At 40.4% G+C, this 18,617-nt stretch overlaps 1 protein-coding gene across 2 annotated transcripts in view; it reads right to left on the bottom strand.

The window, feature by feature from the left end:
• Positions 1 to 880: 880 nt before the first annotated feature.
• The window catches only part of Prkd1 (protein kinase D1), a 287,212-nt gene continuing 269,475 nt past the window's right edge, over positions 881 to 18,617 (bottom strand). For both annotated transcript variants that reach the window (XM_050138894.1, XM_050138895.1), the window contains exons 17-18: positions 2,712 to 2,797; positions 881 to 1,868 (exon numbers count right to left, since the gene is read on the bottom strand). In XM_050138894.1, coding sequence (XP_049994851.1) covers positions 1,650 to 1,868; positions 2,712 to 2,797 — 305 coding nt within the window. In that variant the 3' untranslated portion in view covers positions 881 to 1,649. The remainder of the gene's footprint in view (positions 1,869 to 2,711; positions 2,798 to 18,617) is intronic.

Raw genomic sequence — 18,617 nt, 5'->3', positions numbered from 1 at the left:
CGAGTACACATGCGTGCACAAACACATAGACCACATACACAATCTATATCCTATCCTATCTTACTCACAAAGCAGATTTAGATAATAAAATTTCTAGACATATTTGTTCAAAATTCAGTAATAACATAGGGATTGAACACTGGACAGATTAAGTATTCTTGCTTCATTCCACAAAGTTGAAATTGTCCGGTTTTAACACCATGATTTATTCAGGTGCCTTCACCAGTTAGTCTATGAAATTAATTACATGTATTTTTTTTCTATCATATAGTATGCCACTGTCATCTCTGTGAAAGGAAAATGCCCCACATAGCATAACTCTGTGCATCTGTAAATCTGGCCAGCAGTCTAATTTTGCCTCCAGGCTCCTGTTTGGCTCCATTCATTTTTCTCCTGACACCTCCTTTCTAACTGTGTTAGGGGACATGCAAAACATGAATGCTTCTCTATAAGCAGAAGAGATGGTTCAGCAGTTAAGAGCACTGAGTACTTTAGTAGAGGCCTGGGTTTCTATTAACACACACACAGTGGCTCACAATTCCCAACACCCGCACAGCAGCTCATGATCCCCAACACCCACACAATGGCTCACAGCCACCTGTAACTACTGTTACAAGTATCTGATACCCTCTTCTGATACATCTCCACAGGGATCAGGCACACACATGGAGAACAGACATACGTGCAAGGCAAACATTCCTACAACAAGTGTAAATAATGATATAAAATTACAAAGAAATGTCCCTCTACACTTTGATGCGCACTGGCTAAATGACAGACATGTCACGTTTCTCCTACTATTTGAGCAGATACCTCTGTACCTCATTGTCCTCAGAACAAGACTGTGGGCTACAGGTAAAATAATTTGATTAGATTGACACCAGTTTTGAGAAGAATATTTATTTCTTATCATTGAAAAAAATACACAAAAGGCCAACAGGTGCTGAGTTGCTGGTTTTCCATAATACAGCTGGTATTGTAAGAAAAGAAGAAATGCATCTGGTTTGTATAGCAGTTTACATTCTAAGGCATTTAGGCTTAGAGCAATAGCTCCACTACTGAGGTGCACTAACTGGAATTTAAATACACCGAGGCACACCAGACCGGCAGAGGATCTGAAACCGTACAGTAGAACTGTTTTTCATGTAACTCGACTTTAGGACTTTATAGGCCACACCCCCATCTTTCATTACCCCCCACACATGCATTTTGAGTTGTTCACAGAACACCAGCAAATTATCTACTCCTCAAGAGTTTGCTTATAACATGACCATCGATGGGGCACACCGAACACAATGATGTCATGGATAGATGCTGCCTCTTCCCAAAAGGAGGCTCTGGTAGGAAAAACACTGATTTGCAAAGGCACAGAGGAGACAGGTTTAATGCATTAAATATAACATAAATCATCCACAATAACAAGTTTAGTGTTTCTGGGAACTTTTGTTAATACAACACAGTTGGTCACACAAAATACAAATGCTTCTGTTGATTTGTCTTGGCAACTCAGATACATCAACAGTGCTAACGGCTTAACAGCTTTGTTCTCATCTGACAGAAAATAATGGCAGTTCTGCAAGGCAAATGTTAAACCTGACCGTATGTATTTATTAATTCCACAGTGTTTTGACAGATGAGAGGGGATGCAATCAGAGGATGCTGACACGCTCACTGAGGGCTTTCATCTCTCTCTCCTCAGCCTCAGGACTGTCGCTGGGGCGAGGGCTCGGATCGATCAGGTGTGCGGGGTATTGCCGCCCCTGCTCGCCCGCGTACTGTTCCCACCTCGAGTCGTCGCTTTCATGGGTAATATAGCGTTCTCCCATCTTGCATTCCAGCTCCCGTAAATCTAACCAGGTCTGATAGTCCTGAAGAAGAAATTCCGAAATATCACCACAGAGATCATTGAAACTCGACGGGCTTTCCCTATGTTGTCGTCCTTACAGTCTGTGAGGTGACCTTACGGTCTGTTCTGACAGTGCTGCCCCGTTCACCACGTGCTCTTAGGCAGCACGAGCACCAGGGCCTTCTCCTGTTTGCTTAACCTTAGAGCATGCATGCTGCTTGCAGGGTGCTGTGGCTCCAAGTGAGGATAATTAATGCTTGTAGTCAAGCAATTAGGATAGTGACATTGCTTTGCAGTTTAATGGCTATAAGTCTTTCGGTATTTCAGAATATCCTTTTCTAAACGTTAAAACTCAATGTGAAAATAGCAAATGTTTAAAAGAGAACATAGAACACACATTCACACACTTCGCGTTTGCCTTATATTTATATCCACGCATACTACATGAACTTGAAATGCAGCTTCCAAATGAGAAGAGTGTAAGGGCAGATGGGCATCTACGGGGACAATCATCAGGTGGGCATCTATTGGGACAATTATCAGGACTAAGCATACAGATGCATTTCAAATCTGGTACTCTGAGTTCTGTAATGACCTAGGTATTTTTGAGGGGCGGGCAAGGAGAGCTCTGTGCATTTGTTTTCTACATGTGTGTGTGTCTTCATCAGATTTTCCTAGTACAAAGAGAGATTTAGAAACGCTAAACTGTAATTAAATCCCAAGAAATCACACACATTTTGGAAAAAAATAATGTTAGGATAATTACACCTGTACAAATATGACAAAAGGTTTCTACAGTTAATATCAAAATCTAGTAAATAATTAAAAGCACAACCAAGTAAGAAAATCCATGGGTGACTTTTACCTGCAGCCAAGGGTGACTCAAGGTCTTATCCACGCTGTAGCGCTTTCTCATTTTCACTTGCAGCAAATTATTGATAAGATCAATGGCTGAAATTAATCATCATTAAAAATAGTTAACAATTATGGAATTAATAAATAATTTGCTTAGAGCCTCTAGCACATCTGCTATCATCCAGATGTAAATATGTTACATATTACATAAGTAATGGTACAGTGGTAATAATAAACCTGAAACCAATTACTTGAGAATTCTAAACCTCAGTCTTCACCATTTTTTTTTTGAGTAAGAAAAGTATATGAAGTTAGAATTAATGGGCAGAATATTCAAATCTACTGCACAATGTGAATTGTTAATTTGTGTACTCTAATTTTTTCAGTGTAGGAATTTTGTTTTGTTTGTTTGTTTTTTGTTTTTTCGAGATAGGGTTTCTCTGTGGCTTTGGAGCCTGGCCTGGAACTAGCTCTGTAGACCAGGCTGGTCTCGAACTCACAGAGATCCACCTGCCTCTGCCTCCCGAGTGCTGGGATTAAAGGCGTGCACCACCATCGCCCGGCTAGGAATTTTATTTTAATATATGGAATTTTAAATGTCTTAAGAAAATATGATTAGGCTATTATTCAGAAGACAAAATTGCTCATTTTGTCATAAAATGCATCCAATATTTGAAAACATATAAAGAGAATTGCAGGTTTTAATTGGCTGGGTGTGGTAGCAGAATTGGTAAAAATTCAAGGCTTGGCAAAGTTAGAGTATAAGACTCTGTTCTTAAACAAATACAAAAGAAGAGAAAGAATAAAAAAGTTGACAAAACTGTAGATACTTGGCTATAATTTATTCTAGGAAAAAATACAGCAAAGAAAAATAGTTCCAATATTGTATTGTCCATCAAGTTTTCCTTTGGCTCTCATATTCATAGACACGGAAGGGCTACACAATCAACACTAACATTTTGATTAGGGAAATGAAACACATCAGCACACACGTAGAGGCCACCTCTGCCTACGAAGCCTGCCTTGGTTAGGGTACCTGGGGAAGCAGGGTACTTAGCACAATTTCAGAGTCCAAGCATATGTTTTCTGTGGGCCTTTGAAAGTATAGCTCTCTCACTGTACAGTGTGTTGGGCATGAGCTTTAAACATCCATTCATACGATTTACTCACTGGTGAGTAAAGTGCTCCTTCCATTCTGGCTGCTGTGAAGTCACAGAGTAAAAAATGGAGGACAAGGGGTGAAGGGGAGCGCGCGTGTGCTACGGCAAGCATGCGGCAGCATTACACCTCCCCAAGCACCGCAGGGCATAAATACACGTTATTAATTCACTCATTCTGCTTTGAATTCTATAATTAGTTAGGTGGGAGTACAGTAACTCAACAAAGAATCTGGTTTGTGCCCAAATGGGCCCCAGCAGTGAACCACACGGCCTAATGGATAAGGAGAGACCTGGCAGAGGAGAAACGAGAGAGTCTACAGAGAAATGGAAAATGTGAAGATGGAAAATTTGTTCTGAATGGGCCACATGATCCCCGGCCTGCCTGCCTGCCACAGTCTCCTTGTGGCCTGAATAAGCACAGAAAATCAACGAGGTACTTCTAAAAGAAAACACTTTTAGGCTGCAAGAGAAAAGTAGCAGGTTTGTGTGTGGAACTGATGTATTCTTGTGGCTCTTAAGAAAAATAAGTTTGTTTCTGATCTTGAGGGCATCGCTTATTTATCACTGCCTTGGGGACTCGCGAACAATTTCATTAATCACGTTCCATACAATGGAGCACCAACTGCATGATGCAAAATGCCTTTCGGTAAATCCATTGCTTATTATTAATGGCCAGTTTTATTTACACAAGGCATTCTTCATATGACCTAGAAGTAAAAAACTGTATTCCTAAAACTGTTTAATCCACGAAATGCAGTTTTTATCTTTATTTTTATTTATTTATTTATTTATTTTGAAACAGGGTTTCTCTGTAGCTTTGGTGCATGTCCTAGAACTAGCTCTTTGTAGACCAGGTTGGTCTCGAACCCCACAGAGATCCGCCTGCCTCTGCCTCCTGAATGCTGAGATTAAAGGTGTGCACCACTACCGCCCAGTTTTGATCTCTAATCTTAATAGAAAAGGAAACGGTCCTTACTGAAAACTTACAACTTGGTCAAAGTGAGGGATATTAGAGGCAATGGTGTTGAGGTTGTACCACCAGAGACCCGGGTTCAAAGGCTGTGCTGTTAAACAATATGGCACACAGAAGCCGTATCACACTGTAAATGCATTATTATAACAATACTGTCAGCATTGAACACATTTCTAATTGCTTTCTAATTGTGAATAATAAATTCTTCACTTTGTTTCCAGCACTCATTTGTATATTGAATCCGGGTCTTCTTGTGTTTCTTCTCATTGCAGCACACAGTTCAGCCCTCGAAGAATATTCAGAGATGGGAATCTTCTTTTGTCCGTTTTTTTTTTTTTTTTTTTTTCCCTTTTGCACCGAATAGGCACATTTGTTATGTGTTAATTCCATTATCAGAACATTTTTCGGACAAAGCACAGAACTTTAAACACGGAACTTTCTGGCCATATTCTAAACCACAGTACCAGGGCTCTTTACTATTTCTTGAACACATTTTTCCTACTAGGATGTTCCCATCTAGTTCATACTTCATTATATCCAACAGGCTGTAATAGGAATGGAGAGACTGGTTTTTATGTCAACTTGAAACAAGCTAGAGTAGAGCCTCGGTCGAGGAAATGCCTTGATGACATCCAGTTGTAAGGTATTTTCTCATTTAGTGATCAGTGGGGGAGGGCCCAGGCCATGGTGGTTGATTCTTGGTTCTATGAGAAGGTAGGTTAAGCAAGCTGGTAAGCAATTCCCCTCCATGGCTTCTGCATTACCTCCTGCTTCTGGGATCCTGACCTATTTGAGTTTCTGTCCTGACTTCCTCCAGTGATGAACAGCAATGCTGAAGTAAGTATAAGCCAAATAAACCCTCCTCTCCCCAATTTGCTTTTTGGTCATGGTGTTTCGTCATAACAATAGAAACCCTAAGACAAATTCGTACCAGAAGCAGGGTATTGCTAAGACAGACCTGACCATGTTTTGGGAAGCATTGTGGAAGGATTTTGGAACTTTGGGCTTAAAGAACTATTGAGTATTAAGAGCTCAGTGGAATGTTCTTTAGGAACGTGGAAGATAAGAATGTTGAGAGCAATGAGGATAGAGGTCTGGCTTGTGACATTTTAGAGGGAAGTTTAAAGACTCTATCATGGCAATTTGTTAGTTTGAATTAGAATCCCGTCGTTCTGGTTAGCTGGGGCCGAATTATCAGCTTTGATTACCAAGGTACCAAAAATTTGCTTTATGGGGATATTTGATGCTGGTCAGCTGGAGCTAAGAGATCAAATGTGATTAAGAAGAGACCAGCATCTCTGGAGAAATCTTCTGGGAAGTGTTTCCTGAGAGCACAGAGAAGCTGTAATCCAGAAGTGCCAAGGTTGTACCTCATGTTGGCAGCCGGACTTAGTAATGTGTAAGAGTCACTCAAGTGATACTGGTTTTGAAGTCATGAAAGGGTCATGGAGAGCAGCTGAGTTTCAGCACTGTGAGAACCGTTGGTGAAGGTACTGCCTCAGGACTGAAGGGAGTCATGCAAAGAAGTTGAGGTTTGGCACTGTGAAGAGAGCCTATGAGAGGCTATTGGTGAAAGTGCAGTCCAGTTGCAGCAGAAGACCCCAGTGTTTTGACGATGCCAGTGCCACGAGCTGACCACCTAGAGCAACAGCAGCAGCAGTGGAGTGGAGCCTGTCAGAGCCCAGAGGACAAGCTGTGTGTGCTGCAGAGGGCAGAGCTGGAGCAGTGTCCCAAGCCCTGCGGAGGAGTCTAGAAGATCATGAGTGGACCCGAGATCATTGAACATTGAGTTTAAACTGTTGGAGTTTAGTTTTACTTAGATGAGATTGTGATGGTGCCCTGGTTCATCCCTCTTGAAGTGTATCCCTCTTGAAAAGCCGCATGAAATTTCACTCCTCTGGAACCTTTCTTAAATGTATAAATATGTGAAAGAAATGAAAATGGAATCACATACAGTGGGGGAGACAATGCCATAACTTGACATTTTATGTCACCATGTAAAACCTCCCCTGTCCAGAATGGGTTATATCTTGTTGAGTTGTTGGCCCAACAGATCCATAGGCTCCCTCCCCCTAAACATCACAGGCTATGATGCCAAGGCTACTGGTTGTTCTTCACAAACTGATGACAAATCCTTCTTGCTAAAGATACAATTTACTTATGTCATCCTAAGTAAAGAGCTCGAGCTGGGGTCAAACTAGAAGCTTCACTCCTATTGAGTAGCATTTGTGGTGTTGAAAGATACTCTGCATGCTACTGGAGGGGGAAAGTAATTATCAACACGATTCAGTTACAAACCCTGGGTGCAACCTACAACCGTGACTTGCCTGCAAGATATATTGGCGCAATAATGGCACAAATGTTACGTTAGATACCAATAATTTTTTTTTTACTGGATTTAACGCCAGTTCCATGAGATAAAACCCATACCTGAAACTTCTAAAGTGGCCATGAACCTGAGAGTCAATAGGTCACGAGCCCTCAGTGAAATTCTACAGTTTTTCTGTTAAAGGAACACAGCAATAAAATAACCACTAATGATATAACCTGAATCCCAGTGATCAGTGCATCACTCAGCCCTCATAGGAGAGGTTTACTTTTTTGAAGTACACTGTAATTAACAGAGGCCCACAGCCGGACAGCGTGTAAAAAGTGAGAGACTTTGGAGCATGAAGCCCTAAATGGGATGTCTTTATAACACCCTTCTCCTCAAGGCTCAGAGATCTACATGGAAGAAGAGGTCGAAAGGTTATAAGAGCGAAAGAAGATAGATTATTCCAAGGCAGCAGTATCTTCCATAAACAACAGGACTGATGTCCATATGAACACACAGAGACTGTGGCAGCATGCACGGGACCTGCACATGTTTAAACCCGACAAATCCCTGCATCAAGGGGATGTGAAGAAAAACTTTCATCCCTAACCAAGAAGGTATTTGCAATTGATACCTTCTGGAAAAGAGAAAGTCAGTTTTCTCCAATAAAGTGTTACTGGGTATATTAATCACACTCCAGGACAGAACCCATGCCTAGGAGTGGTTGGTCAACATAAAACAGATCCCATGTTTTTCTTTGGTTGGTTGGTTGGTTGTTATTCTTTTTGTTTGTTTGTGTGTTTGTGGGATGGTACTTTAAGTTTTATTTGTTTTGGCATTTTTGTATTTGAGTTTCAGTTTTTTGGTTACTTTATTTTTATTACAGTCGAATGAAAGAATGTGAGGAAGAACATGAAATTGGATGCGTAGGAAGGTAGGGAGGATCCAGCAAAAGCTGGGAGAGGGAAAATAGAATAAAAATATGTCACATGAAAAAATAATGAAAATATTCTGCCTTTTTTCCTAGAAGGAACTTTGTAAGGCATGCCTTTGGAATGTGAGGGTGTATGGAGAGAAAATGGGAGAGAGAGATACAAAAGTAGGCCAGCTTGTGAATTCCACTGAAAAGCAAAGGGAAGGAGAAAGTGAACATGTCCTGGGGCAGGGAAAGTGGGACATTTAAAGGAAAAGTAACATGCTGGTACCCAGGTAGAAAAAGAAAGAGCCATGCAGAAACCACAGGGGTCACACAGAGCTCTTTAAGGTTCCAGAACGCCAGTGTGACTTGGAAACCTACAAGAAAAGAATACGTGGATATCCTAGACTTTCCTCCATAAAATCACAAGACCAATTATTTAAAACATCTGCCTTTAATGGGGTAGGGAACGCTGTAACAGAGTACTGGCCTTTAAGCCATATGGGGTAATAAGCTCACACCATTTTCAATAGCTGGATTTCAGCTAGGGTCAAAGCAATGTGAGACCCCCTCCTCTGTTTACACTTTCTTCCCTTTATTATATCTGCCATAGAAGATTAATAGGGGCAAACTGGGCAGCACCTACTTCTATTTGCCATAAATATGACTGCATTGTTAACATTACTTTCCATCCATCCCATCCTATTCATCCTGGGAGTCAGTCCTGATTCTATTCTGGCAATTTTGCTCCTTTTATCCATAAGCTCAGTCCTATTAAGAGTCAAATATCAGCTAGTCTCTTAAGCAGCCACAATTGAACAATGTGCAGAGTTTTTTTTTTCAGTTTCTTTCCTTATGGAAACATTGTCAGCAACTGTATGACATAAGTTTCAAATTTTACACTTCTTCATGATCAAAGATTTTGGTTCTTGTAAAAACATCTATGGGCATACATTAATGTTCTCCTATAAACTGAAAAAAATATTTCTTATACCTTTTCTGTTATTGCTATAATCTCTTGGCTTGCAATTTGCTGTCCAATATTTTTTTTCTCATTTCTCAGTTACACGAGAGATTTAAAATATCAGTAAAATTTTACCACATGCTCATTGTTTAACAGAGTGAATCCTCTGAAGAGTACTAGGAGAGCTAGGGCTCTCTGGAGATCACAGCTAGGCACACAAGGATACTCAAGGAAGATGAAAGTGAATATGAAGATGCTGAGGGCTTTATACTGAATATGTGAACAAGTGGTCCATGAACAAAGGTACTTAGATTCTACTTTCTTCTGGCATCAAAGCACCGAATTAAACTTGAAACTGTTTGAACTACACTGTGGACATTCTGTATTTCAAAGTAAATATCAAATATTTGAATAATATATTTCTTTCTGAGTGTGTACAAGATACAACAGTATTTCTGTGGAAAACCTGAAAGCCTATAAAGCTTGGAAGGCAGCCTGGGGAGAAACTGTTCCCGACACTTGCATTGCTAGCATGGAAGGCACCAGCTCCCATCTCCCATCAAAGCCTTTCTCCGTCTTTGATCATGCCCTTTAATCAGTTCAGTGAGTGGTGGTCCTTCCCATTCGCTCCATTAGATTTTAGCTCCTTTGAGGTCAGACAAATGGGATAATGGGATATTCATTTTTTACTAAAATATATAAGTCTCTAAACAAAAGATGCACCTGAACTTTAAGGCATTATTAGAAAACTGCTTAAAAAAACACCATCTGAGAAAGTGTGGTACATACACACATCAGAGTACTACTCAGTGGTAAAAAAACAATGACATCTTGAATTTTGCATGCAAATGGATGGAAATAGAAAACACTAACCTGACTGAGATAACCCAGACCCAAAAAGATGAATATGGTTATGTACTCACTCATTAGTGGATTCTAGCCATAAACAAAGGACATTGAGCCTATAGTTCATGATCCTAGAGAAGCTAAATAATAAAGTGAACCCAAAGAAAAACATATATAGATCCTCGTGGGAATTAGAAGCAGACAAGTTCGCCAGGCAAAAGTTGAAAGCATGGGGTTGGGGGTGGGGTGGGGCGAAGGGAAGAGGAGGAGAGAGAAGGGAGAAGGGGAGGATTGGGAGAGCTCTGGGGAGTAGGATGGTTGAGATGGAGGAAGGACGGATATGGGACCAGGGAAGAAGATATCTTAATTAAGGGAGCCATTTTGGGATTAACAAGAGGCTTGACTCTAGAGGGGTTCCCAGCTGTCCACGGAGATGTCACTAGCTAGGTCCTTGGGCAGTAGAGGAGAGCGTGCCTGAACTGGCCTTGTCCCATAGACAGACTGATGACTATCTTGAATAACACCATAGAACCTTCATCCGGCCATGGATGGAGATAGAGACAGAGACCCACATCTGAGCACTGGACTGAGCTCCCAAGATCCAGTTGAAGAGCAGAAGGAGGGAGAATATGAGCAAGGAAGTCAGGACTGCGAGGGGTTGGTCCACCCACTGAGACAGTGTACCTGATCTAATCGGAGCTCACCAAAGCCAGCTGAACTGGGACTGAACGAGCACGTGATCAAACTGGATTCTCTGAATGTGGCTGACAATGGGGGCTGACTGAGAAGCCAATGATAATGGCACTGGGTTTTGATCCTACTGCATGTACTGGCTTTTTGGGATCCTACTCTGTTTGGATGCACACCTTCCTAGGCCTGGATGGAGAGGGGAGAGCCTTGGTCCTCCCACAGGGCAGGGTACCCTGACCTGTCTTAGGACTAGAGAAGAAGGGGGAAGGGAGAGGGGGGAGCAGGAGGGAAATGGGAGGAGGGGAGGAAGTAGAAATTTTGAATGGTATTATTTATAAAGCAATAAAAATTAAAATAAAATTAATTAATTTTAAAAAGCCATCTGGTGGCTTTAATACATTAACCAGAGATTTAAGTGGTCTCTTCCTCACCTCTAAGTTTTAACATCCATATTGTACCCATGGGATGCGTATGGTTTAATTATAATATGTTTGGATGATGTGGCACCACGGCTAGGTAGAATGTCATGGATCATGGGATCACCACTGACTACTGTCAGAAAATGAGAACAATGCTATGGAAATTTGCAACAGAGTAATTTAGAGCAGGGAAGGGACTTACGACACACAACAGTGCGCATCATTGTTTTCCCAGACATATCACTTTTTATTTTTATGCTTAACGATCCTCACATTTTTCTACACCAAACCATTCTGTTTGATGTTTTTGGATTAGAAAGCAGTTTAGAGAAGCTTTTCTGACGGAGCCACCACCAGATACCCTCCGGCTCTTTTCTTCAAGGCCGGTACACCCCAGCTCCTTTCAGTTCCACCTCTGACTGCTGAAGTGTAGTGCTTCTCTTCTCTCCCTCTGCTGGGCTTCATGCTGATGGGAACTTGTGTGTTTATTTTAAAAACCGTTTTGCAACCCTTCGCATTCCAGCTCTCAACCCAGCATGCCGTTGCCCAGCAACACTAACTGGGACGCTCCTCTCAGGGGCTGCAACCAGAGGCAGCCAGCAGCTAACAAGGCCACTGGAAATCATCATCTCACTCGTTCCCGAGTCAATTACCAGAATCCAATGAAGTGTAAGACCTTTCGAGACTCATGTCGATGGCTCTCCTGCTCCCAGTTCTTTCCTCTGTAGAAAGTATTCTATCAATGGTTACTCTTTCCTTCAGATTCAATCACATTTTTTCCCCTGAAGATCGGCAACACAATCTTGGAAACTATAAATTGTTTCAACACAAGCATACAGAGGTTATCAAACTCATGCCTGACTGACTCAAAATTTAAGACAGCAACACAAATGTGTTTGTCATAGCTGGTTCTCTATTTTCTCTGCACACTAAAATCCTTTTAAAAAATTATGACTCTAATATGAATACTCAAACCAGAGAAAGGCAAAAATCTTTAGATGAGGAGGCTCTAGGTAGGTTTTGGGAGTTTTTAAAAGTACCCTGGGCATTTCTATTACCTTCAGAGCTTGATCTTGGCCGCTAAATTGCTTTGCAGACTTTCGCATACCTTTCAATAGAGGTTTGAGGATTTTAAACAGAGGATTCTGGTTTTATAGCTCTGGGCAGAAGGCAATGCTGTGTGTCTGTTCATGGATCCCTGCCAATGCTGGATTACTGGCTTCTAGAACAGATTTTGTGCTCCAAAAGGTTGAAGGTAAAAGAGCATTGAAAGCAGCTAGTAGCTGGGTTACTCTGGTCCCGTGGAGCACTGAATAGAAGGATATGAAAATAAAGAGAAACAATGAGGAAAGAACCTATTCTGAAGTATACACTGTTCAGTATTTTAGGATCAAGACTTGGATGGGGGGGCTTTCAAGTTAAATTCTGTGTAGAAAATACTGATAGAAATAGCAAGCAAGTTGGATTATACAATGACTACAGTCTGGAGCAGTGGGTGATTCTGGTAAGAAAATATTTCATAGGTATATGAAACTAGGTCTGATATGGGATTCCCCTCTGTATGCTATGAATACCATTGGTTAATAAAGAAACCGTCTTGGCCTGTGATAGGGCCAAAGAGTAGAGCTAGGTGGGGAAAACTAAACTGAATGCTAGGAAGAAGAAGGCAGAGTTAGAACCCATGGAGCTGCTGCTGGACACAGATGTGCTGAAACTTTGCTGATAGGCCACAATCTCATCGTAGCAATGCACAGATTAATGGAGCTGGGTTAAATTAAGATGTAAGAGCTAGCAAATATTAGCTAGAGCTAATAGGCCAAGCAGTGATTTAAATAATAAAGTTTCTGTGTGGTTATTTTGGGGCTGAGCAGCCAGGAACAAACAAGCGGCCTTACTACAACACTAGATCCTCTATTTGGATCCCATAATCCCCTATCCCCTAACTGCGATGGGACCATGGTCTGCATCCTGTCAATTATATTTTAAATAAATATTGATTAGTCAGTAGCCAGGCAGGAAGTATAGGTGGGGCGATGAGAACAGTAGAATTCTGAGAAGAGGAAAGCTTATTTAGCAGTTGTGACCCCAGGACAGAAGAAGCAAGATGTGACTGCCTTACCAAATAAGGTATGGAGCCATGTGGCCAGCATAGACAAGAAAAATGGGCTAATATAAGTTATAAGAGTTAATAAGAAGCCTGAGTTAATAGGCCAATCAGTTTATAACTAATATAGACCTCTGTGTGATTTCTTGGGGACTTAGCAACTGTGAGAACTGGGCAGGATCAGAAAACTTAGTCAACACCTAACTTCTAATTACAGAATTGGGAAATATGGGTTATGAACAACACAAGAATTTACAGCCTTAAAATCCACAGTAACTCATTATGATTGTACTTATTGTCTCCAAATCATTTGTTGTGCCATGCTAAAAGTCTTAATAAAGGAGATGCTGGCCTCACACTATCTTCAATCATCATCACCATCATCATCATTAGCAACAGCAGTATCACTATTGTATACTTTACCATGCAGCACAAGTTGGCTTTCAACATCTGGTCCTCTGGTTCCTAAGTGCTGAGGTAACAGAAATGTGCCACTATGCTGGCAACATTATACTTCACCAGAGTTGTTGAACCCCAAGGTAGATTTGTTCTGAGATTTTGTTTAAAAGCAATGGAAACACAGGAGAGACTGGAGTGCACACGAGGGACGATGAGCCTCCATTCAGAAAAAGGGTGATGATTAGAACCATCTCACTGCTGTGCTGAAGCATGGAGATGCTTCTGGCCATCGCATTACTCCCTAAGAAGAATTTGGGCTCCTCTAATCCTGCATGTCCTCTATGACTGGAATAAATTGAGAATATTCTGAATAAATGCTCTCTGGATTGGCATAATCTAGAGCAATACAATGATAAAGATTTTTTAAAATTTTTTCTTAAATTATTACTTAATTTGTTTATACCATATACTTTGTAGTATTCCCTTTAGTTATTGTGGATGGAAGCAAACATCAATATTTATCCACTCTTCACCTTTTACTCAGGCATCTTCAGTACATGTAGAAGACATATTGCAGTTCATCTATGTTAAAACTTAAGAAGCAAAAATTTCTATTTTAATTTAAGTATTACACAAATATTTTAAGGTCGGTGGACAAATAAACACCCAACTGTGAAGATTTATAATATCACCTGTCCTGATAAAAGTTTTGACCATTTTCTCGCATTGTCATTTATCAGAGGAAAAAAATCATGCTAATCATATTGAACTTGCGTTCCTGAGAAATGAATTCTTTCTTGGTGGGACGGGCTTTCCCATATTACATCACTGAATAGGAAGCATTTTTGTACATAAAAACATAAAATTCACTCATCTGGTAGACAGTTTTTAAAATCATCACATACCATAGGCTCCCAGTTGTAAAATTCTCTTTTAATGAAAACAATGAAAGGCTCTTCTAAGAATTAAACATAGTGCCAGAATTTTAAATTGAGATCATTTGAGACGTTAACCCCACCCCCCTTACCATGGAGGTTCTGACCCACGTAATTCGCTTCAGTTCATCAATTGTGATTGCATTCCTGGCACCCAGTCAGCATTTTGAAGCAGTTCTCTGGCTGGTCCCAGCACCTTTCCTGCGTGCTGTTATGTCTGACAGTGGTGTTAATATGTTGACAAATCAATCTATTCATTAATATTCAGCAGGCTTGCTGGATCTGCAAGCTCCATAAACTGTTACAACACAGTTTAATTATTAAGATGACAATTGCCGTTCTTTTGTTTCTCAGGCCATTGGATTTCTGGGTCTCGCCTAAGCGAAGCTTACATGCACTGAGCTTACTCTTTTTGTTTTGAACAATGTGTTGTGAAGGGAGGACCCACAGCTGGTTCCGTTTCATGGCAAAGCACTACTTCTAAAGTGCTTAGCATTCTGGAACGCTGTTGGGTTTTGAAAACATACCATGTGGTGATGGAGCTCGGCTTTTATTTAGCTTTTCTTTGTATTTGTGCTGGCTGTATTTTCCAATTTCTGGGGAAAAACACACTTGCAGCCAATTTTACTTGAACTTATCAAGCTGGAATGGCAAATACTACTTTAAAATAAAACGTGAATGTCTGGATACATTTAGTGGTATCTTACAGTTACTGGGTACTTTGAGGTACCATATAATCTATATTGTACAGCTGGGAATTGAGCTCAATTCAGAGGATAAATTAGATCCATGCTTATCAGAGGAAAAAAGAGGCAGCGACTGTTGGTGCTCTTAGGGGTCACAAGTAGAAAAAATCTGTTGTCACCAAATCATCACAATTTGATAACTAATTAATGTTGCACTGAAGACAAGGTTTGAGGTTGGTGTGAGGGTCCTTCTAATATTTATATATATGGCATGTCAAGCCTTCTTCTTTGATCAGAATTCTTGATAATGCCAACTAGTCATGTGACCTTGGATCTGAGCAGCAATAACACTGCAGGTGGCCTGGGAATAGGTGCTCCTTCAGACTTCACCTGTGAACACAGAAAATGATCTTCTGTCTGCAGGGGTCAGGGATTCCTTGTGAGACAATTTCCCAGACTGCCTCTGTGTTGATTACTGCCTGCTCGCCTCCTTAATATAAGGGAATAAGGGAATATCAAAACTCAAAGGGGGAAAAAAAGTAATTTCTTCACTGCCCATTACCAACCGTCCTCAAATTTAATGCATGTCTCTAATTGAACACATCAATTTGATGATGGCAATGTACTGCTACTCTGACGAGCACTTTCAGATTCGTCGCTGCAGGGATGTCCTTATTCACTTAATGAGGCAAGTTACACAGAAGCAAATTAGGTCTCACTTCACCAGCCTTGCAACCCTCTGTGTTTGCTTATCTGTATCACCTTCCTCCTTCTAAGAATAACTCTGGAGAAAGTAAAAGCTGTAAAATCCAATTGTACATGTAAAGGAACCACATAACTCTTGCTATGATTCTGAGCAAATGAGGGGCTATGGAAAAAGAGAGTTCCACTGACATTGACACTTAGAAATTCTCCTTTGTGTGGCCATGGCAGGCTTCGATTCTCGGCAGCTTCACCTGCCTGGTTGCATTGTCTTAATGTGTGTTACAGAGAAGAAAATAGAACCCTAAAGCTTAGTGATATTTGTATTCAAATATTATATGTAGTTTATTTACAATTTTGAATAACTTTTAGACAATTTGTGGGAGAATTATCACCCCCCCCCAAAAAATAGTCATCAATCCTTATTATTTGTTTTTGAGACAGCATTTCTTTGTATATCCCTGGTTGTCCTGAAATTAGCTCTGTGGACATGCTGGCCCCAAACTCAAAGAAATTCACTTGCCTCTGCCTCCTGAGTGCTGGGATTAAAGGTCAGATTCTCAACCCTTATTTTGTTCCATGAAACTTTGTTTGCTTATTTTTAGCTTTAATTTATTTTTCAAAGTCATCACACACACTTAAGAAAAGATTCAAGTCCATAAGGAAAATTAAAAATAAAAATAAAACCCCTTCTCACTGCTTGGAAAACACCTATTTCACCTACTTTTCTACTGACTTCCTAGAAGCTTCTAAAGTCTAAAAGCATTTCTACTATTTTCCAAGATTTATTTATTTATTATTTTATGTGTATTAGTGTTTTACAGGCCTGGTACCTAGAGGCCAGAAGAGTGCATCAGAAGCACTGGAAGCTGAATTGCAGAACTTAGTAAGATAGTGCATGGGTTTAGGCACCAAACCCAGACTCTTTGCAAGATCAGCTAGTGCTCTTAAGTGCTGAGCCATCTTTCCAGCCCCCTAAACTTAGATTGTATTCAGGAGTCTCTAAACCTAAGCCAGTGCTAGTTAAACTCTCCTCCATGAGAGAAGTTCAGAAGAGAAGACTGAGTCTTCAGAAACTGTTATAGATATTTTATATGGTTGTTACATTTTTATTATATTTTATAAAGTACTAGTCTGCATGCTTATTAGTTCAAGTAAATCTGTCCCTCTATCACAGATATTTCGAGAACATTCTATTTTAGAAATGTGATTCCCTCCATCAAAGGTGATGATCCACCAGCTGGATCTGGTGGCAGGCGCCAATAATTCCAAAACTCAGGAGGTCGATGCAGAAGGATTGCTGAGAGTTTGAGACTAGGGTGCACAGTGAGGGCTAAGCCATCAGTAGCTATATAACACAATTTCAAGGAAAGCCCCCACAGCAAAAGGCTCATATCATTTCATCTTCCTTGATATTATTGTTTAATTATTATTTATTATTATTAATTGTCCAATTATTTAAATGTTAAATTACATGTACTAGCCATCTTTGTAATTTAGAACAAGCTTAGCACAAATTATGGGCAGGCAAATACTAAGACACACAGGTATATGAAGTATTGACATTATATGAAACATTTATTCTGAATTCTCTTTTTATTGTATTTATTTAGTGTGTGTGCACATGTGTGTATGCATGTGTATGTGTGTGTATGTATGTGTGTGTGAGTGCATGCGCCTGTGTGGGAGGGGGGCAGGTACCACAGAGCACTTGTGAAGGTCTGATGAAAACTGTCATGATTTGTCTCTCTCTTCTATGTGGGTCCTGGCAACTGAATTTTGTTTGTTTGGTTTGATGACAAATGCCTTTCTCACTGTGGCCCTCTTTAATCATTACCATTATCCTTGATTAAATCACATTAAATGACACACCCATGCGCATCACTACATACATGTACTGAGTCAGGATCTCACATGACTCATGCCCCCTTCACCTATTCTCCATGACACCGAAGTTCCATTACTCACGTTCTTTTGCACACTTAGCTTAAAGGTTATCTCAGTCAAGGATGAATATCAATATGTGAACAACTGTATATGTTTATTATTAGTTGATAAACTCAGGCTAATAATCCGCCGCCCACCTAGCCCACAAGCCCAGCTCTCTACACTGGAGTCCATGCCAAGGATAACTTAGTCCATACGGTGCCTTGATTCCTTTTCTCTACATTTCCTGAACTGCCTAAAATCACGTCACACACGTCAGCTTCACTTCTCTGCAGATCATCTTCTGTCATTCTAAGTTTTACCTTTTTTCCTTTTTGAAAAAACGCCCCACGCTCATGTTTTCTTTTCTATTCATAGTCTTTGTAAGTTGACATGGATTAAAATATACATGATATTTTAAACATGGCAATTACCTGACAGAGATGATGTGGCTCTGGAGAGACCCTAGGAACAACAGATGGATTCTGTAACTCTTTTGTTTCATTAGAACATGGAGAAGCACATTCCGTATTTCAGAGGATCCCCACCTCTCAGGTGTCTCAGGGGGATTTTAGCTATATAACAGCAGCTTCGTTCTTAAATGGAACCATGAAACATTTACTCATTGTATTTTTATCCTAGAATTCTTTACCTGCTTATTACCAAGAAATAATTCTCTTTTGTTTTTTTTTTTCATAACATAATGGGTTTTGTTATGCACCTGCATGTGTGTGGGTTGTGGACTTCGATAATACAGAGCATCTCATTAATTTTTCCTGCTTCCCCCTTGGTAGAGGTGAAGTTTTGAGAGTTCAAATTATGAACTTCTTACATTCCAGGAAGAACACGATGAACAGATAAACAGACATCCTCATTTTAATC

The sequence above is a fragment of the Alexandromys fortis genome, unplaced genomic scaffold (assembly GCF_014885135.2).
Source record: "Alexandromys fortis isolate MF-2015 unplaced genomic scaffold, M_Fortis_MF-2015_v1.1 scaffold_35, whole genome shotgun sequence".
NCBI classification, from domain to species: Eukaryota; Metazoa; Chordata; class Mammalia; order Rodentia; family Cricetidae; genus Alexandromys; species Alexandromys fortis.
The sequence above is the reverse complement of the archived record's forward strand: the minus strand, read 5'-3'. Positions and strand labels throughout refer to the sequence as shown.